The 23368-nt window shown below is 42.3% G+C and overlaps 1 protein-coding gene across 1 annotated transcript in view; it reads right to left on the reverse strand.

Annotated features, from left to right (window-relative positions):
- The window catches only part of NECAB1 (N-terminal EF-hand calcium binding protein 1), a 119353-nt gene that overhangs the window by 70597 nt on the left and 25388 nt on the right, over positions 1 to 23368 (reverse strand). The window contains exon 3 of the mRNA XM_077808932.1: positions 16932 to 17040. Within this exon, the coding sequence (XP_077665058.1) occupies positions 16932 to 17040 (109 nt within the window). The remainder of the gene's footprint in view (positions 1 to 16931; positions 17041 to 23368) is intronic.

Genomic DNA, 23368 nt, shown 5'->3' on the forward strand with positions numbered 1-23368 from the left:
ACCAAGTAAGGGATAAATATTGACCATTCGTAAAGTTTTGCTGACCTAATGAAGTTGTATAGTTTACATTCAGTAACCCTCACAACTGCCACAAACTTGCACATTTTTTGTGGTCTTGGCAGAATCACTATTGCCTTGTGTTATTTGTATGCCATTGTATTGAATAAGTGTAGTACACTAAACTCCAGGGTAATGCAGATTGATTGGACCACAGGAGCAGAGGGCTAGAGCATGACATATTGCTACCTGCCCAGTTTTAGAGGAAGTATCCTCTCAGTCCTAGTATGGAGGAAGTTTGGGGCACATTAGAAAGACAGTGAGGAGAAGTTTGCCAAGTCTCTCTTGTGATCACACAGAGGAATTGGATCATCAGGAATGTTAATCCGGTACCTTTCATGAGAATTAAAAGGGGGACAGATTCTCTGCTGTGTCCAAGATCCGCTCAATGCAACAGAGTAGAAGTGGCAGGAAGCTGGTTACGGCTCCTTGATTCTCTGCCCAACTCTGCTCTATCCCTCAGATAGTTTAGAGTAGCCGAGGCATAAGTTACAATAACTCCAAATGGCAAGGTCCCCAAGTGACTCTCCATTATGGGGGGGTAGCTGGGCAGCAGTGTACTTTGTCTATGTGCCTGCCATCACATATCCCCAGCACTACTTCTAGGCCATGTCTGCAGGAACTAGGGGAGTAGCTCAGACGCTGGCTATGCCAGTTCGGCACTCACTGGGGATTTGCGTGCAATTTCTGTTCCTTTTGCACAGCAGAGTGGAGCTGAAAATGTGGCCCAGTATCTTTAAAATAAATCTTCAAGAATTATTACCCACTGGCCCATTTCAGTCAGCTGTGAGTGATGCAGTTATCACACTGTGTCCTCTTGTCAATCATGAACATAGAATCCCGGTTACAGTCTGATGGCAGTTCTTATTTTGTAATCCTGACAGATATTCTTGTCATCTTCTGACAACTTTTCCCAAAGATGCCATTATTAGAACAATTACTGGGCAAGTGTAGAAGGCACTAGCGGGAGTATTTGCATTTGTAATGAGCGCCAGAAATTATTCACTGTAACCAAGAACTATTTCAGAGACTCCCACTGGATGGAAGCGTGGGATCCTTGTCATTTACAATAAAATTTGAGGGCTCAGAATTAGTGACAGCCTGAAAATATGTACATAGAGTTTGTCCAAGAAAATGTATCACAACCTGGCCTAATGAATCAGTAGTGCATAGAGCTACTATTATGGCAAAAAGGCATGCTTTCAGAACGGTGTATTTTGGAACTTTGAAGACTGGGGACAAGGAAGGGTTTGGATGTCCCCGGGTAAATGGGTTAACTTTTAAAATTCCAACAAACTGAAATTAATATCTGAGAAACTGGTGAAGCCATGATTCTAATGAGGGGCCATGAAAGAGGCCTTCCATCTTGGTTTAATGCAGGCAAAGGTGCCCATGAGGGGATCTGAAAGGCTGATCTGTATGCCACTGTAGTGAAAAAATGCAGCACACTCAACTTCAGGATAACGTCATTGATTGGCCCACCAAATCTTAGGGCTAGATCGTGACACATTGCTACCTGCCCCATGTTGGGGGCAGTGGCTATTGTGCTGCTCACAGATCCGGCAGTTTTGCTGGACCTGGTGTCCCCATTGCTACAGGGAGCAGTAACCTGCACTAGGTCTATTTCTGTGGCAGTATACATTCTGTGAGATACTAGAACAACGATGTTACCAGGTGCATTGTGGAGACAGAGCTGAATGTCTGTTCTCTTTTTCACACACCCCATTATCTCCTCCTGCTCCCTGCATGGGGAGGGGACATAGCCACTCTGAAGAGCCTTCTCTCCCTCCTCCTCTGCTCTTTTATGGGTCACCTTGCACCCCCATACTCTCAAGTGCTGTTGCACTCACTGGACCAAGATTTGGCCCATGATATATCCCAGATATTTAAATTCTTCCCACACATTCAATGTTATATTTATAAATGGATCCCAACTTATTGATGTTTGTGCAGTGTATTCTCTCCTCTCCTCTGGCTACAGCTATTCAGGCAGTAGCACAGATAATAAGCAAAGCATTTTTGAGTCATACCTCATAATCTACTGTGAAGTTATGATAGGATGTAAAATAATTTTACTTTAATATTATCTTGAATTAAGTCAGTGAAGAGAGACACAAGAAACACAATACAATATGTTTGGCATCAATGCCACCAAATGCTTAAGCCCATGCTGAAAGTGCTTTCCTGAGTCGGGATATTTTAAGCATGTGCATAAAGTTAAGTACATACTGGCATGTTTAGGGGAATTGGGGCTTCAGTGACATTTTCTAAAAGTATTACAACCCAATGTACTGAGGAAGGAAAGGGCAACACTGAAACAAAAATGGGTTTACAAAGCACATGAGAGCTTACTAAAATACTAAGATATAAAGATTCTAATGGGGATAATGAACTCATTGTTCTAGTGCTTAGGTTCACACAATTACAATAAAAAAAGTTGCCTTTCTTCCTTATCAAATGTAAATTTAGCAATGGTGGGAGAAAGGGTTTGATTTAGTGAGTCATAATTCAAAGGCCAAGAAGCAATTGAATTAAAAAAACCCCAATTTAAATATTGTTAAGGTTGAAATTTGAAGTCAGAAAGCCAGAAAAAGCAAGTCATGTATGATTACTCTTTTTTTCTTAATCTTTACAATACTGGCACGTTCCAGGCTGCCATCCAAATGGGTGCATAGGAAAATGTACTAGGATTGCAATCGTTAAGTCTGCGAGATGATTATAATTTTCTGTTTTCCCTCCTCTGTAACTTTCTTCCTTTGGTCTAAACTTCCTGTGTTTTGCAAAAATTGGATTTTTGAAAACTGAAAATCCCTTTAGCCGTTTTTGAGTTATCAGAGTAGGGAAAAGTAAGTATACTATTTTCACCTTAAGAAGCAATCTGAGATCTTCTTTGTGCAGCGATAACTCAAAGACAGTGGAGCTTTTGGGGCTTGTTCTCTATTATCCTGAACCTTGTGTGGGCATTTACACCTGTGCCAAGTGAATACAAAATGCTACCCAGTCAGAATAATGGTGTTTTACATTCACTTGGCACAGGTATGAATGTCCACATAAGGGATAAAACCATGGAGAATTAGATCCTTGAACTTGAACTTTCAAAGTACTACTTTAAGTAGCCCTTGATGAAGAAGAGCCAACAATGAGTCTGGCTCAATTCCTATGGAGAGAGGAAACCATATTATTAGAATGGAAGACCAATAAATTCTGAAGTGTGTGTACCAAGGAATGCTGTTACACAGCCATTGATCATGTGAGCATGACAAAAGCAACAGTGGCATGATAAAATTGCCAGTTGTGGACATAAACTGAATATACAGCCAAACCACCTAGCCAGAAATTGATCTGGGTGGCACTTGATCTGCAAGGAGCCCATGTCCCTTTGTTATTTGCCATGGTAAAGACTGATGATGAAATGCATACCTTATTATATACAGTGGCCCTAATCCTCAGGTTTGGCTGAATTGTGCTTTTGTGTGCGGCAGGAATAGACTGTTGCCCATTTTGGGGCCATCCTGGATTGGTCCACAGAGTTAATTAGAGTTGACGAATCTTAATCTTTTTCTTAAAATAGTAAAAGGAAAGCTCTTTGTCGCTGAGACTTTGTATCTCACCTTTTAGCCTTCCATGAATTTCTACAGAGACTTGTATATCCTTGACTATTGAGGTACAATGTGGGAGTGCCTAAAAGTTAAGGAGATCATAAAAGGCACAAATAGAAATGACTTTCAATGGGAGTTGAGTCCTTTATGCCTTTGAAAATCTCCCCCTTATGATTTACCATTAATGATGGAAACAAAGCCAACAATATCACACCAAAAATTTAATGCAGATGAATAGCTAATTTGGTGCCTACAAAAGCAATTGTTTTGTGTAAATTACATGTTAGGCAGAATGTCTTGGTGTCTTAATAAAAGCAGTTTGCTAGCTTTTTATCTGTAAGACTGGTTTTTAATCCACTTTAAAGCACAGAGGCTCTGAATAATCAGAAAGTTGTTTGTTGAAGGTCATTCAGATTTCATCTGCCACAAAACTTCATCCTCTGTATTGTCCCTCCCGGTCCTTTCTGGCAAATAGGAAATCAGGAGTTGCTGGGTCAAGACAAAGATCCAGTTAGTCCACTATCCCTGTGTCTTTACGTGGCCAGTACCAGATGGCTTCGGGAAAAGCTGTAAAACTCTCACAGACAATTATGAAATAATCTGCCTGTGCGGGGTATTTCTGCCTAAATCCAAGAAGTTAAATGGTTGGTTTATGGACCACTAGACTGAAGACATTCAAAAATATTTCTGTGCTAGGAGTTGTTTATAATTTTATAGCCCAGTGATTCTCAGCACTGACAAATTTAATCTTTGCAGTAAAATGATCACTAGGAAACAAAATATTTTTAATGGTGACAATATATGGAAATACACTCAGTTTGGTGTCACATGAGGAACTAATTCAAGTGACATGGCTCATATATGATGTCATTATTAAAACCCAACATTTTTAGATTATATTTGTAATGAACAGATATTAATCTTTGTGTCATATACACCCGCCTTCCTGTGTCAAAAGGAGGTGGTGGGGAGGGGACAAACCAGAAGCTAAAAACATATAGCAGTAGACTTGCATGTTTAATGTTCCTCTGTCCTGATGCTAATAACAATTATTGTATTAAACATCTTGCTTATTTTCTGCATTTTTCTTCAAAAATGAATATAGACTTGTGAAAAAATTGACTATCTGTGTACATACACACACAAATCACAAGAGACATGTCCACTGAAATATAAATTCACCACTGAGAGAAAATCCTCAGCTGGTGTAATAGAATCATAGAATATCAGGGTTGGGAGGGACCTCAGGAGGTCATCGAGTCCAACCCCCTGCTCCAAGCAGTACCTAATCCCCAACTAAATCATCCCAGCTAGGGCTTTGTCAAGCCTGACCTAATGTGTCATAGCTCCAATGAAATCAAGGATCTGTCCTTAGATGTTTTGTCCTTGACTTCAGTGGGACCAGGAGCAGGGCTTAGAAGAGATCGAAACTACCCCTGGGGGAATTCAGCACCACTGCACAATGCAGAATTTTGCAGAAATTAATGTGCTCACAGAATTTCCTTTTCCACAGAAATGGGCTTCAGTGCTGCTATGTGCCACTAGGGGCCACTGGACTAGGCAGAAGGGTATCTGGTGGGTATCTGGGCTGGAGGGGCCCCGTGATTGGATTCTGGGAAGGAGGGGGTTCAGGTGTATTGGTTAGGGTGGCCCACAGGTGGGCTCTGGGGGGGGAGGGGTTGTGGGTGTCTGGCTCCCCGGCTGGGCTCTGGGGGGGGAAGTGGGCAGAGAAACAGGACCTGGGTTGTCATAATGATTCCTTTAACTCTCTATTCCTGGGGGAATTTTTGTGTGTGTCTGTATTGTTAACAGACATACTTGCTGACAGGTATTTTGAAATAAATTACCAAAATAATTGAAACTGGGCGATTATGTAGTGTTCTTTTGACAAATAAAATGTGCAGAATTTTCCAGAATTTTAAAATATTGTGTGCAGAATTTTTAATTTTTTGGTGCAGAGCCCCCAGGAGTAATAAACATAAAGTCAACTTGCAGAAGCAATATGAGCAAACATCAGACTAACTCTCCTGCAGACGCTAACCATTAATGGCAATGATCAATCACCATTCCATACAACAGTAAGTTTTGCTCCATGGTGTTGCATTGGTGTATAATTTTTATATGGCTTTCTTCGGGTAATTAAAGTAACAGAGGCAGCAGTTGGCTATACATTTACATAAAAGATAAGATTTGTTATAGACTTAAGTGCCACCTGATATGCACCAAACAGTAAGGTGCAGAGCTTACACTGAATTACATGAACAGAACAGACATGACCTTAATTACTGCAAAATGAAGACTAGTTTCCTTATTGCTTGCCTAATATAACATTGACAATTTGTTTTGCTTATTTCAGTAGTCAGTAGTATTCAGCATGTGCACTGCTTAATTTTATTCAGCTCTATTGTATTGTAATATCATTACATTAGCTTTGATCTTCTCTTTTCAAATATCTAAATTACTAAAATGCAGTTAAATCCCCTCTTCTAGCAAATTGAGATTACAAAACTTGAGGAGTATACTTTTAATATGTATTTGGCTTAGAGAGTTCACTCAAAGGCATTAAAGTCAACCTGGCTTCTCCACACTTACAGAAATGTATATGTTCAGTATCTTTTTCTTTTTAAACAATTTATAGACTTTTTTCCATGGCACTCACTCCAGTAAGATCTGATTGCCTCACAAACATCACTGCATTTATCCTTACAACTCATCAGTGAGAGAGAGGGGGATTTGAGGCATCTGCAGATTAAATGACTTGCCCAAGGTTACAGAGTAAATCTGTGTGGAAGACCCAAGAACAGAACTCCTATCTCTTGAGCCCTAGCCCAGTTGTTCAGCTACAAGACCATTCCTCCTCTCTAGGATTAGGCTTCAGGATACAATGCCACACAGTTCTACGTTACAAAGAGCAGCCTAGGTGGGATTTTGAATTTGGCAGAGTTAAAGGCTTTGTGCAAGTAGGAACAACCCAAAGTCTGCATTTGTGACAAAAATGGCATCTGAAATCCTAAGGCACTATAGAGATGGCAGTAGTAGTTCTCATGGTAACTCCTCAATATGCCATTCTCTGTCTTTTGTGGTGTGGTATTTCTAAACGGGGGAGGTAGGCTGTGACAGTTCATGGCAACTTCACCGATATTCCTCTTCCATTGTCCGTTGAGGGCACCCACTCTAGGCTCCAGACTCCACAGCCATCATCTCTTTCAGGCAGAGAACCACATCTCTGTCCCTGCTGACCAGGATCTTTCCAGGCTGCATGGTTCCCTGCCTAAACTGCGATAACTTCAGCAAGCCAGACTGCCTGAACAGGATCTGTGCTTTGCTTTCTCGCTGAAGGCTATGCACAGCTGTAATTGCCAGCAGTTACAAGTTACCACACACCTCTTTCTGAGCAAACCCATGTATTCTTAAAGTAAAAGGATTACAGAAAAAACATATGCAAAACAATAAAGAAACCTAAGCACATGCTAAAAAGTTTAGCAAGGTCACCCCAACTCCAAACCTGGGCTCTGGTAGGTGTCAGTTCTTCCAACTCTTCCCTTACGATTGGCCCGCCTCCCTCCCCGCCCCGTTGGTCAGATGGTTCTGTCCATTTGATGGATCAGAAAGAAGGCCCTGAGTCAGTTTAAATTCAGACTGTTTATCCAAAAGTCCTTTCTTTGTCTATTGGTCACTGAAGAATCCAGTCCGAACCAGTATATGTGAGCCTTTCCAGGTGATGGTACTTCTCTGGAGGTGTTACATCTTGAGTGAATTTGTCTAATCACCCTCCACTTTTCTTAGTTCCTGGAGAAGCTGTGGTCACCCCGCCAGATGGAATTGCATACAGTCTCCCAATGATACAGTAACACAGTAAGATGTCCCAAAGGTATTGCAGGAAATTGCCATAACTGTTTCTGGCTGGTTCCAGTGTTAAACTGTTAAGAGCTGGAGGCTGACTACAGTCAGGGAAGGATGGATTTTGCCTTTTGCTGAGTAAGACAATTTAGCTTTAATAGAAATTATTTATCTTAGACATTTTCATGGCCTCCATCACCCTAGTATCCGAGCCCCTAACCATCTTTGATATGTTTATCCTCCACACCTCGTGTAGTAGGGAAGTGCTATTATCCCCCCCTGTGCAGATGGGGAGCTGAGACGCAGAAAGAGGAAGGGTCACATTTTTAAAGGAATGTAGATGCCTAACTCCTACTGATTTCAAATGACCTGCCCAAAGTCACACAGGAAGTCTGCAGAAGAGCAGGGGGTTGAACCCAGGTCACTCAAGTCCTAGGCTAGTAGTTTATCAATATAACATCTTACCACAGGTCATTGCACAGGATGTCCTAGACCTCTGCCCTAACCACATAACCAAATTAGTAATAAAGAATGGGAAGGATGAGCTGTGTGTCTCTCATTTCCTGTAGAGTCCCAGAGAGGTGAAAGCACTTTGTAGATAACCTAGTTTGAAGGTGTGAGGACTGAGTAAATCTCTGGAAGAGCTGGATGACCAAAGGCATAAGCCTCTATGGGGATGTTTTAGTGTATGGAAGACAGAAGTGCCATCTTCTGTAAGTGGTTGGTTAATTAGTAGGATAAAAGTTGCATATATCGAGTTCTAGGCTTCTTCTGTGTTTGGATTCTGCTCCTTTGATGTGTGCACCATGAGGAGTATGTTAAAAACAAATCTCTCGTTTTACATTGTGTATTTAGGGTGTTGCTTGTACACAAAGGTTATAGAAAGGGACAAGCCAACAGTGTTCACCCTCATGGCACAGTAGTGCTAAAAAACACAGGAAAGATATCAGGGAACTCCATTGGTGGAGGCGAGCACAAATAGAGAAGCCTTACAAATCCCACCTGTTACAACCAGGCAGCTGAGTGGGATTCCAAGACTATCTGTTCTGGCTTTTGCAGTTTCTCCCATCACCTTTTTCTCCACCATTTTGGTAGCTCAGGCTAAGTGGAACAAAAGGTTTTTCCATGTTACTGTATCTAAAATCAGTTTTTGATCTGAAACACTAAAATGGGAGGAAAGAGGATTTCACTGGAACCTATCAAAATGGTTCTTCAGTGGGCTAATAGGTGCAGCTATATGGGGGGAAAAGATATTCAAGGCCCCTCCAACCCTCTCAAGATGGGCTACCCTAGAGGCTTTTGTGATGCAACTCATACAGGGTCTCATTCTGCCCCATAGGATTCTGTGAATCAAATCCATATCCCATATGAATTGATATAGCTCCATGAAAGCAGCTGAGGTTCCTCCATTGTAATGATTTACATGGAGCTACATTGATTTACACCAGCTAAGGATTTGGCCCTGTGTTTGCAGGAGCACCTTGGACACAGACTAGGCTAACTTTGAGACCCTTGAATGTTGAAGTTTCAAGTGGAATGTTTCACACAGCTCTTGGGCTGGGGGGGTGAGGGGAAGAGAGAGAAGGATGAGACTGAGAAAGAGTCTTGTTTGTTACAGCTTAGATTGTTTTTTATTTAACTGGATTAAAATGTGAAAACACCTGTACAAATGTTCACTTGCTGGTTGTATCCTAGGTACAGTAATTTTATTCTCATTCTTCCCTACTGAACTGCAGCTTTGAGCTACTGAGCAGCCATAAGCATAAATCAAGAATTTCATTTTCTTCTCTAGGATAATTTGCAAGTGAGAGGCATCACACAATGGATGGTTTTAGGGCAGTTTGACATGTACATGATTCTTACACTTGCATAACAAAACTTCGTAAGGTTCAATGAACACTTTGATCCTTTTCTGAGCTAATGTGTTAATATCAGACATTTTATGTAACCTGCCCTTTTCAGCAATTGTGTGTGATGCTAATTAGTGACATTTTGGCTTTCTTCATGCATGTGAACTTGTGTTCTGGGTTGGAAAACTGTATCAATATGGACTCAGGATTCATACTGCATTGTCCAAGTTTTCTTTCTCTTCACTAACTCAATCAGATTTCTGGCATGTTGCCACATGCCTCCATCATAGTGCCTCCTGACAACAGAGCCTTAAAGGCAAAAGGGGTCTATGGAAAGCCCTAAAAATTATTTTTCTGCATTTCTATTAGGATGAAAGATCAAACAATGTCTGATACTTGCCAGCTGCAAAGTCAGGCATAAAAATACTGTATCATGTAAGAAAACAAAATCTCATCACTATTACAAAAGTTTCAGTTTTGAATTAGCTATAGGTATGTTCTGTCAAGTGACCATGCTAACGCGTCACACTCTTAAAAGGAACCTTATTAGCCCTCCCTCCTTCCTGACTTCTTGATATACACCAAGGGAAAATGGATGGGGGAGAAGCAGTAGATGTGGTATATCTTGACTTTAGTAAGGCTTTCGATACTATCTTGCATGACCTTCTCAAAAGAAACTATGGAAATACAATCTAGATGGAGCTACTATAAGGTGGGTGTATAACTGGTTGGAAAACTGTTCCCACAGACTAGTTATCAGTGGTTCACAGTCAAGCTGGAAGGGCATATTGAGAGGGGTTTAGTGCTAAATCATTCAATAATGATTTAGATAATGGCATAGAGAGTACATTTATAAAGTTTGTGGCTGATATCAAGCTGGGAAGGGTTGCAAGTGCTTTGGAGGGTAGGATTAAAATTCAGAATGCTCTGGACAAACTGGATAAATGGTCTGAAGTAAATAGGATGAAATTCAATAAGGACAAATGCAAAGTACTCCACATAGGAAGAAACAAACAGTTGCAGGCATACAAAATGGTAAATGACTGGCTAGGAAGGAGTACTGTAGAGAGGGATGTGGGGGCATGTGTGGTGGGTGAACCCCCCATTTGGGGAGGTTAGCCCACTGGCCCCGTCCCCCCGAGCCCCGTGGCCCGCTCTGCAGCTGGAGGAGCCCTAGCCTGCCCACCCCAGCAATGCCGGGCATCCCCTCACCCCCACCAGTACCTGGCTAAGGTGCCAGCCCCCCCGAGTGCCAGCCTGGCCCCCTAGAGTGCCAGCCCAGCCCCAGTACCCAGCTGAGCTGCTGGCCCCCTGAGCACTGGGCCAGGCTGCTGGCCCATGGCCCCTGTCCCCCCAGGTGAGCCTGAGTGCTGCCCCTGGCTGACAATGGGCCTGAGCTCCTGGCAGCTGGTTGGAGCTGAGCCCCAGATGACTTCAGGGTAGAGGGACAGGGAGGGTGGGGCATCCCAGGGGAACATGGGTGGGGCCAGAGTCTGGGTCAGGGGAGGCTTAGCCTGCCCCAGCCTTTAATACCCGCCGCCCATGTGTGGGGGTCATAGTGGATCACAAGCTAAATATGAGTCAACAGTGTAACCCTGTTCCATCAAACATCATTCTCGGATGGATTAGCAGGAGTGCTGTAAGCAAGACATGAGAAGTAATTCTTCCACTCTATTCCATGCTGTTATGGCCTCATCTGGAGTATTGTGTCCGGTTGTGGGCACCACATTTCAGGAAAGATGTGGACAGATTGGAGAAAGTCCAGAGGAGAGCAACAAAAATGATTAAAGGTCTAGACAACATGACCTATTAGGGAAGATTGAAAAAATTGGGTTTGTTTAGTCTGGAGAAGAGAAGACTGAGAGGGGACATAACAATTTTCAAATACATAAAAGGTTGTTACATGGAGGAGGGAGAAAAATTGTTGTTCTTAACCTCTGAGGATAGGACAAGAAGCAACGGGCTTCAATTGCAGCAAGAGCGGTTTAGGTTGGACATTAGGAAAAACTTCCTAACTCTCAGGGTGGTTAAACACTGGAATAAATTGCCTAGGGAGGTTATGGAATCTCCATCATTGGAAGTTTATAAGAGCAGATTAGACAACCACCTGTCAGGGATGGTCTAGATAATACTTAGTCCTGCCTTGAGTGCAGGAGCCTGGACTAGATAACCTCTTGAGGTCCCTTCCTACAATTCTATGATTCTATGGGAGCACACACTTCATAACTTATGTGGGCTGAGCTTGTTGCACATGCTGGAGGCTTTTTTCATCCCTCCATTCCCCTCCACAAGCTCTTTCTGTGTCATCCTCCCATCCCCTTCTAGTTCAGTGACTCCCCACAACATCCCCAATCGCCCATCTGCTTGGGGTTCTGTGTGCCCTCATTCCTCCTCCTCCCTTACCATGGTCCCCCATTCTCCCTTGCATGCTGGTGACTATGTGCACCAGCCCCATCCCTATTCTCCCTTCCCACTCTACCAGGATCCCCCATTCTCTGCCCCATGCCAGAGGCTGTGTGCATGCCCCCATTTCCCCTTCTCCTCCCACCATTATTTGTCTAGGAGATAAATCGTTCAGGGTGCCAGAATACCACGCCCTATTGGGAGAATAAGCAGAGGTTCTGTTATGCTGGAGGGCATTAATGGCTGCCTGTGACACTCTGTGCCTTGGGGGAACACCCTGCACCCCCATGTTCATCCTTTATAAAATGATTGTGTGGTATCCAATGCAAACTTTGTCATGTCAGGTGTCTTCAGAAGGCTTATGATGCACTGAGCATTGTTGTAGTTATAGTATTGTTATAGGTTGTAATTTCATGTGTATAGTTATGAGGCTGAAAATGTGTCCTCATGGCTTAAAACAAGCCCAGGCAAAAACTCTCTAGGAGCAGAGAGGCAGTTTACACCTCATCAGGGAATGTATGGGACAAACCCAGGCCAGCCTCACGGAAACAAAGGACACTGGCCTAGGCAGCCACAAAGGATCTGTTGGACCCTCGAGTGTGTCACCCCCCTTCCCTTGATCAGTTTGGGACTACGATGAGATAATGCTCACCTGACTCTGAAGGGGGAAGTGGGGGTCAAAGCCAAGAGGAAAGAAAGAACATGATAAAAGGGAGAGACGTTTTCCATGCGCGCTCTCTCTCTCTCTCTCTCTCTCTCTTCCACCTCCATCTACAGACACCACCACCAAGTGACTGAAGTGCTGATCAAAGGGGAGGCCTGGCTGAAGGGCAACCAGCCAGCCTGTGGTGAAAAGCATCTAAGTTTGTAAGGGTCTTTAAAGTGTGAAGATCAGCTTAGAATGCATTTTGCTTTTATTTCATTTGACCAAATCTGACTTGTTGTGCTTTGACTTATAATCACTTAAAATCTATGTTTTGTAGTTAATAAATTTGTTTATTCTACCTAAAGCAGTGCGTTTGGTTTGAAGCATGTCAGAGACTCCCCTTGGGATAACAAGCCTGGTACATATCAGTTTCTTTGTTAAATTGATAAACTCATATAAGCTTGCAGTGTCCAGCAGGTATAACTGGACACTGCAAAATGGAGATTCCTAGGGTTGTGTCTGGGACCAGAGATATTGACTAGTGTCATTTGGTTGCACAATCCAAGCAGCGGCTGGCCAAAAGTGCTCACTCACATATCTGGGAGCAGCTTATATGCCAGAGGCTGTGCGTGAACATCCTGGGAGTGGGGGTTCTCACAGCAGAGCAGGGTAAGGCTGGCTCCCAGAGTCGAGGATTGGAGTGACCTAGCAGATCACCAGTTCAGATAACACCAGGGGAACATCACAGTGCCATCATCCAGTTCTTTGCTCTATAGACAAATGAGAGCTGTTTGAAGTGGTGGCTGTGCTAAACAGATGGCAGGATCCATGTGTGCTAGATTTTCTTCCTTTAAGTTTTCTGATTTTCCCCCAAATCAATAGAATTCTGGCCATTGGTGCCTGGACTGTTCCCTGAAATTTTGGAAATGATCAGATGCAACATTCAAAATTTGTCATATGATACTTGTATAACACCAACACTCCTGTGTGGGTCAGCAGCAGCAGGGATCAAATCTGGGATCTCTTGAGCTTAATTCATGAGCCTCTATTTCCTGAGCTAAAAGATAGTTCTCTCTTAACCAAGCCTGTAGCAGGTTTATCAGTCTCTAGCTGGCCTAGCCACCACTAGAAGGGGACACAGTGCCATGCTGAGCAGGCAGGGGTCGGTCACACACACACACACACACACACACACACACATGCAAAAGTGTCAAGTTGAACAAAAGGCCTGGACAAATGTGGCCAATTAAAAAACAAAACAAACAACCCAACATATCCTCACATATTTCCCATGGGAATGTTTTCCTGGTTACTTCTTACACCATGCTTTCCACTACGTTCTTGCTTAGTGATTTACATTTCAGTAATCCAGATGGCTGTGCCAGTTGCACTGCCTGTTCTCATATCAATTGTAGCATTTCAAAACGTTCCTTATTTAAAATCCCAACTATCATAAAAAAGTGGCCAAGCTCTTAAATCATCAAAGTACTGAGCTTCTTAATGTATATTATGTATTTCTATAGACTAGAAGGAACTTGAATATTAAAGATTTGACCTCATGTTAATGTTGAACATGATTGAAGAGAAGAACAGAAGTTTTATTAGGTTAACAAATATCCTTAGGGCATTTTAAAGAGTTTTCAGGTTTCTCTCCCTAGAAGCTGCTTATTTAACATTCAGACCTGGAATGTGCATTTTGCATTCATACTACTTATTATGATTTATTTTAGTTTTTTTGCTAAAGAACATGTTTTTTTCTGTGAGAAGCTGTAGTATTTTAACAATGCCATTCAGATTGAAAAATTAAATTAAAAATGAATGAACTGAGTTGCTTCCTACAAAACTCTACCATCTAGCTTTCAAAACCCTTTGTTAGAGGTTGAGCTAAAATTTCCAGGGGAGTTGGGCTCAGTCTCAACTCTGGCTCGCTTTCCATTTCTCAGGTGATAGGTTTTGGTTTGGATAGGTGGTTGGTGTAGCAGAAAGAGAAAGCCGGAGACATGAGGCCTGGTATAAAAGGCCAAAGGCCAAGTCAGGTCCTGCTGATATAAAGCAAAGGTAGCAAGAGCAAAGCTATGAGCAAAAGTCAGGCCCTGTTACAAAGTAGATGCCTACTTGCAGGTTCACTATGTCAGCAGTTCTCAACCAGGGGTCTGGGGGGCCGTGAGCAGGTTTCGGGGGGGCTGCCAAGCAGGCCCAGTACTAGACTCGCTGGGACCCAGGGCAGAAAGCCGAAGCCCCACCACCTGGGACGGAAGCCGAAGCCTGAGCAATTGCCCTGCTTGCTACCCCATAACATCAACCCTGGCTTTTATATGCAGAAAAACAGTTGTGGCACAGATGAGCCATGGAGTTTTTAATATCATGTTGCGGGGGCCTCAGGAAGCAAAAGGTTGAGAACCCCTGCACTATATGATACATGAACTTGGCAAAAACAGGCCTGGTGCTGTAAAAACACAAGCACTCCTAGGTGATAAGTATTCACGTAGGAAGGCTGGAAACAAAACACTCTGATAAAGGATTATGGTGCAGACACACTCCCTGAAGATGGTATGGGACACGCTGACCTCTCTTAAAGATAAGGTCAGGATGACAGGGTGATGGATAGACATGTTTTGATCAAACCAACAGGTACAAGGGAAAAGGTGGTAACTAGCCATGTCAGAGGGGCAGTACGTAACTTCTTGTATCAGTGTATAAAAGGGGGGTCGCAGAGGGGGTGTCTTTGTCCAGCCGAGGGGGAAGCAGAAAGTCCTGCTGTTCACTGAGCTGAGTCCATTGTCACAGGCATACATGTACTGAGTGTACCTGTAGCACACATAGGGCACTAATATTGTGCTTTATTGGCAATAAACCTGGTTGACCTTTGCTACTGAACCGAGTCTGTGGTCTTCTTGGGCAGTTTGATCAAGGTGTGCTGTATGGGCTATCTGGTCAGAGCCAGTGCAGCACACAGGGAGAACACACACACAGCCAACAACTGACAACAGTTGGGTCAGGTGACTAGGCCTCACCTAGGAAGCCCTGGGCTATCATCATAAGAGGGAGCCTGTTTCATCAGAGATAGGGAGACTAGGGGCTAGGAAAGCTATAGGGCTCTCTGGAGAGGCCTAGGAGAGTGACTTGGGACCAGATACCCTGTGGAAGCAGAGAAACTGAGGCAGCAGCAGGGACTGGCAGTGCATGACATCAGAACCTTCATGCGCAATAGAACTAATGTCAGTTACTACATTAGTGTCTTCATCTATATGGTACCAGTAAGCACTACTGAGACAAGCAAAACTGATCTGCTGAGTTTAGAAACAGTGCGAACAGAACCAAAAAGCCAATAATGACTGGTGCAAATGGGATGGCTTTATAACCTGTTAGGAACCAAAGGTAATAAATGCCATCACTTCAGTAGCTTTTGGACCACAGAAATGGCACCAAAACTGAATGTAGTCTACGTGAAAGGTACTAGATTGGTATATGTGGACTCTGTGTGATGGGCTGCTATGAATCAAAGCAAGGATGATGCATCACAAAAATACTTTGTCTAAATCTTTTGACAACTACAGTGTCATCTACGAATGGCTAGTAACTGTGCTATATTATGTTTATGTAATGTCTTAGTAATGGTCCCCCTACAGTGGTCTGCTTCCCTGTCTTTGCTGAGAAGTGGGAGGAGGCCACCATATTTGTGTGTGTGAATAATGCAGCATGCAGATTAGCCAAGTACTGTTGTGATTAGCTAGTAAACTGGTTTCTACTTGGAATTAGTTGAAAAAAATCCAAACTTCCAATTATTTTTTATGGAACTTTTTTTTGACTGCTCTTTAGTCTATACAAAGACTACCTGCCATATGGGGAGGAGTGATACAATTTTCCCTCGGTGGCCTGGCCGTTGCATTAACCCACCGCAGAGAGAGATACACTTGGGACAAAAAGTTGGTTCCCTCTCTATACCCTTCAAACCCTTAGCTTCTGCTGACCCTGCCAACCAGTCAGCCATTCTGAAATGTAATGTGAGTTTTGTGATTTCCAAGAAACATGAATGAAGACATCAATCCATTTCCTACAGAGCATCAGTCATCAGGTGGTAACGTTTGCTCACTACTTTCTATGATGGTTTCATACTACTTACTTGCGGGCAAACTCTCTGCTCAACACTCAATTCATTATGTGAGGGCAGAAATCTACCTGCTCCCTCCGCAGCTGTGCAGCTGTCCTAACAAGGCTACTCCAGCCTGAGAGCTGGAAAGGACCACAGCATCTCTTCCCTTTCCCTGATTCCACCGGCCCTCACGAGAGGATGTACACAGTGTCTGATGCCCACACCACTTGCTGCAAGCCTGTATTTCTGAATGTTTGGACACTTAAACATATGTAGATGATCAGCTGATGAGTTGTTTTGCTCTTACCAGAGTACATAATTGGGCATTATAATTTCCCTGAAACAATTCTCTTGTATAAAAACAGCTTAAGTTTTTTTTGCCAAAATTAAACTTCTTTTCAAATACAAAACGTAGCACTTGGTTGTAAGCCGAGGATACTTACTCAGTATTGTGTGTATCAATGGTGTTAAAAAGCTCGTGCAATTCTTCTCCACTCAGAACTCCATCAGCAAAGTAGGCTTTGAATTCCTCAAAAGACAGTTTGCCATCATCTGAAACCAAGAAGAAAGCAAAACATCATTAGCTACAGATACAGTTTGTTGTCTCCTTTAATTTAAGGAATCTGAACAGGAGATTTTAAAAAATAGAATCATGGGACTAGATGTTTAGATTAAATTTATTTGGAAATTTGATAACAGATTGTGTTCAGGCCATGTAGTGAGTATTAAATTAAATGCATCAATAATAGTAGTACAGTACAGACCCGTTTAAGCACGAATCCGCTTAATGTGTGGGAGCGCCATGCCTCCCAGTGCTACCTATTTAACATGCGAGACTCATTAACATGTGGTACAGGAACTTGCTATGCAGCACAACAGATTTGCTCACTAACAGAAATCGACAGGAAGTGCGGAGCGGAAATGTGTTCTATGTCTTTACTGATATTGGTAAGACGTATCACGCACGCTTAGTCATTGTCACACTAGAGAGATATATAATAGTTATATAGTAATATATATACACTACATTAGAAAATTTTAACCATAGGCCTAATATAATGGCAGAGGGCAAGCGTCGGCATTCCTACACTGTAGAAGAAAAGCTAGATGCAATAGATTGAGTAAATAGCGGAGAAACCCAGGCCAAAGTTTCAAAAGATATTGAGATTGCTGAATCTACTCTCCAAGGATGGCTAAAAAACTAATCTAAACTGAATGGCTTTGTACAAAATATAGATTCTGCTGTGGGGCTTAAGCAAAAACATGTGCGCTATTCAGCAAAACCCACAATAGACAAAGCCATGCGCACGTGGTTTGCTCAGGAAAGACTGAAAGGAATGCCGCTAAGTAGGCCAATTCTTCAAGCTCAAGTGACAAAATCTGGAAATTTAATGGGGGATGAATCATTCCAAGCCAGCAAGGGGTTTATAAGTCATTTTAAAAAGCAGGTATCGATTTCTGGAGAAAGCCGATCAGCCGATGCATCGGCCACGAATGCATTTTCCGCCGAGTTAAAATCTATTTTAAATTCAGAATTTCTGTCCGAGGAAGAAATATTAACGGGCTGAGAGGCTAGGTCGGACCGCGAAAGTGATGGCGAGAATTCTAATAATGCAGGCCTAAATGACAATGACGACAAGGATGTCGAAGAAAAGGTCAAAATTTTGCCCACAGAAGCCCTTAGTGCTGTAGAAACTGTTGTAAGATTTATGGAGGAGCAAAATGCAGAAAATATCAAAATCATCCATCTGCGGCGAATGACAGACTTCATAAGAAAGAAAAAAAATGCGAGCCAGAAAGAGCAGAAAATAACGGCGTTTTTTTCTAAGTGAATCATAGACCCCTTTTTCAGCATGGCCCTCTTAACCCGTGGTCCATTAACACGTGGTCATGACGGCTTGACTCCCGACATCCGCACGTAAATGGGTCTGTACTGTATATCTGCCAATCAACCTTTGCAGACACATAAAAACAATTGATCAAATAATGTAACATAGTATGTATGTAATCATCCCTGCGAAATTTAACACAAGTGTTTCAAGCCATGGAGAGAAGGGTACCACCAGTCTATTGTCTGACTGTGAGAGTAGCACCTTTTCTCCCATTTATATCTATGTAGTTTGTTTTGGTGAATGACAAATGTAATTGCAGCTCTGGGTCCCACCATCAGCCAGAAGAAATTCTAGTTTTTGCATTAGTGTCAGGAAGGCTTTATTGAAGAATGATGCCCAGCCACCTTTCTCTAAGTAATTTGCAAACTGGCAGGCCATGTAGAACTCTCCTCCTCACTACCTTTGGTTGAAACCTAAAAAAGGGTAAGTGCCACTCTCAAGAATGTACTGGGAAGAATCTCAAGACATTCTCTTGGTCATAGAATATCTTGGAAGCAAAGAAAATAGCCAACTCCTGTCTGTATCTGTGAGAAATTATTGCCTGTAGCAGACGTCATAAAGTAGACATCAGTAATCTGACTTAATTTAGGCCTAAGTTTTGCAGGTCTTTCTGGACCCTGGGCATCCATAGAAAAGTTCCACTTCTAATACTGCTCCTGGAAATGTTACTTGGCAAGAAAATTTCCTGCCATCATGTATATTTTTCTGTCAAAATCTTGCTATTAGTAGTTGAACTCTTAGTTACATCCCATTCTGTGGATGTCTACAAAGGCCCCTGGAATGTAAAGAGGGCTGAGAGCTTTGGTAGAATATTCTGTAGAACCTGCACGAGGACCCTCTCTCCATGAACTTCACAACTCTGCTCCTGACACTGTGACTAAATTGTAGACTGAATAATGTTAAGAGTTAGGGGCACCAAGTTTCTACTCCAGGGCTAATGAACTTGACAATTCCTGCCAGTGATTTTATAGACCCACATTTGTAAAGTATTAGGTGTTGCTGTGCTCAGCATTGCAATGCCTAGCTGATTTAGGAACCTAAATATCATTTTCAGAAGAGGTTTAGGCACTTAGGAGCCCAAATCCCACTAGCAGTTGATGGGATTTAGACTCCTAAGTGCCTAGCCCCCTTTTGAAAATGATATTTCAACTCCTAAATCAGTTAGTCGTTGCAATGCTGAGTGCAGCAATGTCTAATACCTTCAAAAATCTGGGCCAGAATGTTTAGGGTTTGTCTACACTTAATATGCTACAGTAGCCCTGCTATGCCAGTGCAGCTGCAGTTATTCTGTGTACACACTACCTACGGCAACAGGAGGGATTCTCTTGTCGACACACGTAATCCACCTCCCCGAGATGCAGTATCTTGGTTGATGGAAGCATTCTTCCATTGACCTAGCACTGTCTACATGGGGATTTAGGTCATCTTAACTAAGATGAGGATTTTCACACCCCAACCGATGTAGTTAAACCAACCTAATTTGCTAGTGTGGACCAGGCCAAGTCTCAGATGGGACATGAGTCAACCCCATTTTTCAAACTAAAATATCGTCAACTTTTTTTCATACTTGGGTTATACATCTTCTCTGTTTGAGACAAGACTAAACCACCACCACCACCTTGGCCTTTTGATGACTGATGGCTAGTTATAGGTGCAGCGGGTGCCTAAAGTCTAATGCGATTTGAGAAAAATACCATATCATGGGAATAATTAGAAGAACAGTAATAGGAATTGAATTAACCCTGAGGGGAAACAGTCTCATTATAATACTGCTACTGCATTATTTGGCAGAGTCTGTTTCCTCTGCTTTTTACTTTGGCCTTAATTGTAGCATGCAGTGAACTAACACAACACAACATCCTTGACTCACTCTCTGCCCAACCTCTCTTATCTAATATTTCCCAACAATTAGCATTTCAGAGCTGGATTCCATCTTAATTTGTTTGCTGGATAAAAACCTCTGATATGCACATTTTGTGGCATGCATACTTTTTAAACTGGCTGGTGTCACTGTAGTGTGGTGTGATACATCCTTCTAGGAGGATACAAGATGGGATTTTCAAAAGTGCTGTAGTAATTTAGGAGACGTATGCTCCTAAATCACTTAGGCACCTTTGAAAATTCCAGACAGCAGCCACATTTTAAAACATGTTGGGTTGGATGTATGGCTTCTGTTTTTCTGTGAGCCACAGAAACGAAATCTGAGTAGACTGGTACAGTCTGTACCAGGTATGGAGCTGCTGCAATTGTTATATATGAATGTGGCTGCAAAGATCAATGGCCATTCTCCATTCTGGAAGGTGGGGTTCTGGACTGCAAAGAGCTGCAGCCAGTGCCAGGCTCTGGTTGCTGTTGTATATAATGTTTAAATAACAGTCATTTTAACTGTTAAATACAAGCTCTTTGCCTTAATAAGGAGAGCACACAGCAGACTGATTTTTTTAAAATACTATTTATTAGAGCTATCTGATTATACACCAAAGAATCTTCCTCTATGTACAATCTTCCTGTAACTACAGTGTGAAGACTGAAAAAACAGGACTGAGTGCATACATTCCAGTGTGTTTTTAACCAGTGGAATAATCTGACAAAGCATCACATTTTGAGCAATTCTTCTGATTAGAACACTTCAGAAATAGGCTTTTAATGCCTTCTAAGATCTTACTGTTGAAGTTCAGCAGAACTAATTGCTGGCAATTAATCACTGGATGTGATGGGCAAACAGCATGGATAACTGAGCCCATTCCCGGAGCAGTCTAAGGTAATTCTTATAGGTCATCCTGCAGTGCAGAACAGACTGCTAATACTACCTTCAAAGAAATGAGAATAAAAAAGAGATTGTCCCAATTAAACAGGAATCTCTAAGGACAGTGAGTATAAGTATTAACTGTTAGAGTAGCACATGGACATTCGCCTTATTTAAGTCACATTGTAGGGAGAGGATTTAGAGTATATCGGGATAATGAAAATAAAAACATAGACGAAACCAGACACAGGGTATCAAGCAGACACTTTGGGCCACTTTTTCAAAAAAAATTGCCTCCTGTGTGAACATCTGTGCATACCTGCTGTTCTGATATTAGCATCTGAATATGCAGGTGGCAGAATTTCAATCTGCAAGCCCTGTGATCTGTAGGCAAAAGTGGTAAATTCTGTCACCTCTGCACACCGGTATTCTCAAAAATTGCAGCTGTCCGTACTTTCATGGTCACAAGCAGCAATGGGGTTGCTAAGAGCCCTTTAAAAATGTAGCCCTCAGACTCTGGGAGTTAAGTTGTAGGATGCAGCATCGAGGCGCAGAGGTTTTCTGCTGACTCCTCTTGAAGTCAAGTGTTAGGATTCTGCACAGTGGCATAACATTCACCCTGTCAGGCAGAGCAGGGGAGTCCTTTTGGCAACCCCAGTGGCGTCATTAGAATTCAGATGACTCCATGGGTAAAATATTGAGGCACACAACCATTGTAGGTTCTAAAAGTGATTAGCTGCAGCACCAAGCACAAGGGGGCCCCGATGAAGATGACAGGTGACTAATTCAAAGCAGTCTGGATCACTGGGTAAACTGGGCACAAGCAAACACTCTATGTTTAATTATAGCTAAATGTAAATGTATACATCTAGGAACAAAGAAAGTAGGCCAGACTTACATGGGGGACTGTATCGTGGGAGGCAGTGACTGAAAAAGATTTGGGGATGGGGGTAGATAATCAGCTGAACAGGAGCTCCTAGTGTGATGTTGTGGCCAAAAGAGCTAACTTAATCCTAGGGTGCATGAACTGGGGAATCTTGAGTAGGAGTAGAGAGGCTATTTTACCTGTGTATTTGGCACTGGTGCAACTATAGCTAGAATACTGTGTCCAGTTATGGTGTTCAGTATTCAAGAAGGATGTTGATAAATTGGAGAGGATTCAGAGGAAAGCCATGAGAATGATTAAAGGATTAGAAAACATGTCTTACAATGACAGACTCAAAGAGCTCAATCTATTTCACTTAAGGAAGAGAAGGTTAAGGGGTGACTTGATTACAGTGTATAAGTACCTACATGGGGAACAAATATTTAATAATAGGCTCTTTAGTCTAGCAGAGAAAGGTATAACATGATCCAATGAATAGAAGTTGAAGCTAGACAAATTTAGAATGGAAACAGGCATAATTACTTTTAACTTTATTTTATTGTTTTTATATAATATAAACACATAACACAAAAAAACATATAAATACATGCACAAGATGGAGACAGCATATAAATAACAAAATTCAAAGTTCATTATTTGCAAAACCTGGAAAAAATTAAACCAGCAGAGATCATACAGGGTATCAATTATTAAAATGACTAAATAGATAAATAAGTGAGAACATAACCTCTGAGTATCAGAGACTGTGATGGAATGTCCACAAGACTGGAAGGGGTTAAGGTGGCCAGGTATGCCAATTAACTGCTCAGCCTGCACCTGGAAGAGAAGCCAGGGAGGAGGGAATTAATTAGACAGGAGGCTGACCTGAGTAGGAACAGGAGGGGCCTGTATAAACCCCAGGAGCTGAGGGAAGAAAGAGGCTGCAGGGAAGTGGTCTGTAGTCACCTGTGGGAAAGGAGAAGGTTGGGGACTATAGAGGGTAGTCCACAGTTACTCCCTAAGAGAAGTAGACAGAATTATTTTTTCCATTAATGCAGTAGTAGAGAGCTCACTAAGCCAATCTGTGTATGAGGCAGGAATTACAGATTTCCATTTTCTCAAGATAACCTTTTTGGCCACTAAAATAGTTACAGCAATCCATTTCTTAATGTTAATTGGTAATGCCAACTCATCCCGCACCCCTAGAATTCACAAGCTTGGAGAAGGCAAGATAGAGGCTCTTGAAGCTTTTGAGAGAGCTTGAATATGGTGTTTCAGAACAGATGCTTTTTTGACAGGTATTGAGGGTGTACAAAAGTTTGGTATACAGCTGTTTTCATCTCCAGCATTCTTTGTGTTTTGTCAATCTAGCCTTGA

Source organism: Eretmochelys imbricata, chromosome 2, assembly GCF_965152235.1.
Source record: "Eretmochelys imbricata isolate rEreImb1 chromosome 2, rEreImb1.hap1, whole genome shotgun sequence".
Classification (NCBI taxonomy): Eukaryota; Metazoa; Chordata; order Testudines; family Cheloniidae; genus Eretmochelys; species Eretmochelys imbricata.